Genomic DNA, 2888 nt, shown 5'->3' with positions numbered 1-2888 from the left:
TTTAAGTTAATGCTGTATTTCGTTTAAAAAGGCTATTTGTATATACGCTTTAACTAATTATAAATTCGTGCGTGCGCCTTATTGTGACATTATAAAGCATTGTTTGTTTCGCTTTCTTCGTCAGTATTTTTGTATTCTTCTGTGGCTTGACTCTTAGAATCTATATCGTCGTCTGTATTTCTCAATTCAGTAGGGTTACAAAGATCGCAGCTATGCTCGTTTTCTTCTTTGCTGACTGTCGAGTCGCATTCACTTTCTTCCTCGTCTGTGTCAGAAATTAAATAATCTCGAATATTTTCTTTCATCGTTTCAATTTGATGGCGAAGTTCAAAAATTTCTCTTAGCAGAACGCGATTTAGCTGAGTCAACTCTGTATTCGTAACACTCCCATTCTTAGTTAAATTTTTTTGATTTTCAGAAGAACTCGCTACTTCATTTGCTTCGCTATTTTGTGGTTTGTTTTCGTCGTCTAATTTTTCAAGTACTGAATTGGGCCCAACAACATCTTTATTACTTTGCAATTGACATTCAGTTTCTTCTTTATTTCGCTGAGATTTACTTTCCTTTACTTCTAAGCAACGGATTAGTGTCTCATTTAATTCTTCGTAGTAATCCCGCTCTTTGGATGCTGATTGATACTCTTCAAAAATTATTTTTAACTGGCATGTAAGTGTGCTAATCAGTTCATTTTGCTTCTGGATGGTTTCGTGTTCGCGGTTGTTGTGCTCTAAGCCGTCTTTTTTTTCTAGATTTATTAAATCTACTTTTGCAGCTATTTCGTCCAGAATTGTATCAGTTTCTGCATTGCTGATCAAAGACTCTTTTTCAAATTTTTGTTTTTCCAAAACACGTTCAAAATCTGAGGATACACGCTCTTCAGAGATTGCCATTTTTCTTCAGAGACTCGACTCGTTTTGTTCAAAAGCTTTTAAGAATGAATGGCTTGAATTCCAAATCAACTTCGAATTTGATAATTTCGAATTTATTCGTTCGATTTTATGTGTTTTTTATTCTGCAATTCAAATATTATAACTAAATACGTTTTAATTTAAAAAAATAATTTTTGTAAATCTTAAAAAAGAACATATTTAACGTAATTCATATATATATATATATATATATATATATATATATATATATAATATATATATATATATATATATATATATATATATATGTGTGTGTGTGTGTATATGTATATATATGTGTATATGTATATATATATATGTATATATATGTATATATATATATATATATATATATATATATATATATATATATATATATATATATATATATATATATATATATATATATGTATAAAACTAGCTCAAAATTAAAAAATTAAGTCAAAATTTATCATTAAAAGTTATCAAGCAAAGATTTAAACAAAATTTTTTGAAAAAATTAATGAGTTTAAAGTTTTCTAGCGTATGTTGTAAAACACGAAGTTGCTTTTTGTCACACGTATCGCCAAGTTTGTATTGCATTTTAGGCGCATAAAAAGCATTAAGATTTTTTATAATAATTTTTTATAATTATTAATAGTAATTAATAATTTATAAATATTGGGCTTTGTTGTTTTTTTGTTTATTAAATGTTTGAAGTTTATTTAAAATTAATAATTGTATTGAGTAATCTTTATAAAAAGAAGTGCTTCTATATAGGAACGTTACTCTCATTTGTACAAAATTTTAAACCATTATTTATTTTTTGCAAAAACTAAAAAAATTAAATTCTGACGTGAAATGAATTCGAGAACATTTTGCATAATAAGAGTTTTTTTAGTGTGTGATAATGACAAATATACATATACTGCCAATTTTAAATTTTTACATTGAGTAAAATTCTTCAGGAAAAGGCGTTATATATTTTTAAAACCTTTTAATAATTTTTAGGTGACTGTAAAATACAATAAAGGCCTATACTAAAGAAAGCCATTATTCAAGCACATAAACACAATTTCATTTAGTTACTCATAAGAAAACTTTTATTTATTAACGTGTTAAGGGGGAGGCGCCAATCACTCTTATTTTCCTAACACGAGCTCATAATTTTTTTCTGATTTCATTTTTAAAAAATTAAAGCATTTTTTTAAACTTATATGAACAGGTTGGTTGTCTTTTGGCTGTCAATTTAAAAAAATAATTTCTTTTTAGTGTACTGGAGGTTTGGTTCAACTATCTGCTACATTATTGGCGCCGCTATGTTTTTTTTCCCTCTTTATTTAATATTTAAAGTCGAAGTTTGCAAAGTTGATAAAGATCAATAGTTTGAACTGTAGATTTTTTCTGCAAAAATATTTATTTTTGCCAAGGTTACATTTTTTTACAAAAGTTTTTTTTTGCCAAGGGTTTTTTTTACTATCTCAGTTTTTTTTATACAAGTTTTTTTCTAAAGTTTGAGTTTTTTCTATAGGTTTCTTTTTTTAAGGTTTCGATTTGTTTTTTTTAATATTTATATATTGAAAATTCTTTAATACTTTTGATAGATTTTTTTAAAATTTATTATTTATTTGTAAGTGTCTTATTTATGACATTGTGCAAAATTGAATGTAAATAAATTTTATAACCTAGTAATCTAGGAAGGAAGCTTACTCAATGTGAGAGAAGTAGGTTTACTTTCAGACATCCATTGGGTATTACTATATCTTTTTGATTAAATTTTGTGCGTGCGTGCGTGCGTGCGTGCGTGCGTGTGTGTGTGTGTGTGTGTGTGTGTGTGTGTGTGTGTGTGTGTGATAAAAAGTCCACGGAATGGTAATTACACCTAAATTTCATGTAACGGGTGATGACAAAAAAATGAGACTGCGTTCAATTTAAGTTTGCATGTACTAATACCATTAGCTGTATATATATTTTGTATGTATTTTGTTGCAAGTTTAATCT

At 27.1% G+C, this 2888-nt stretch overlaps 1 protein-coding gene across 4 annotated transcripts in view; it reads left to right on the top strand.

Annotated features, from left to right (window-relative positions):
* LOC100200767 (major facilitator superfamily domain-containing protein 10) overlaps positions 1 to 2606 on the top strand; it is a 33470-nt gene extending 30864 nt beyond the window's left edge. For all 4 annotated transcript variants that reach the window (XR_010637636.1, XM_065793543.1, XM_065793542.1 and 1 more), the window contains exon 12: positions 2160 to 2606. Coding sequence is in view for 3 of the 4 variants with exons in the window: in XM_065793543.1 (XP_065649615.1) it covers positions 2160 to 2272 (113 nt within the window). In the remaining variant the exon portion in view is untranslated. The remainder of the gene's footprint in view (positions 1 to 2159) is intronic.
* Positions 2607 to 2888: the final 282 nt, after the last annotated feature.

This window comes from Hydra vulgaris, chromosome 03 (genome assembly GCF_038396675.1).
Source record: "Hydra vulgaris chromosome 03, alternate assembly HydraT2T_AEP".
Lineage (NCBI taxonomy): Eukaryota > Metazoa > Cnidaria > Hydrozoa > Anthoathecata > Hydridae > Hydra > Hydra vulgaris.
This window is presented reverse-complemented; position numbering and strand designations above follow the sequence as displayed.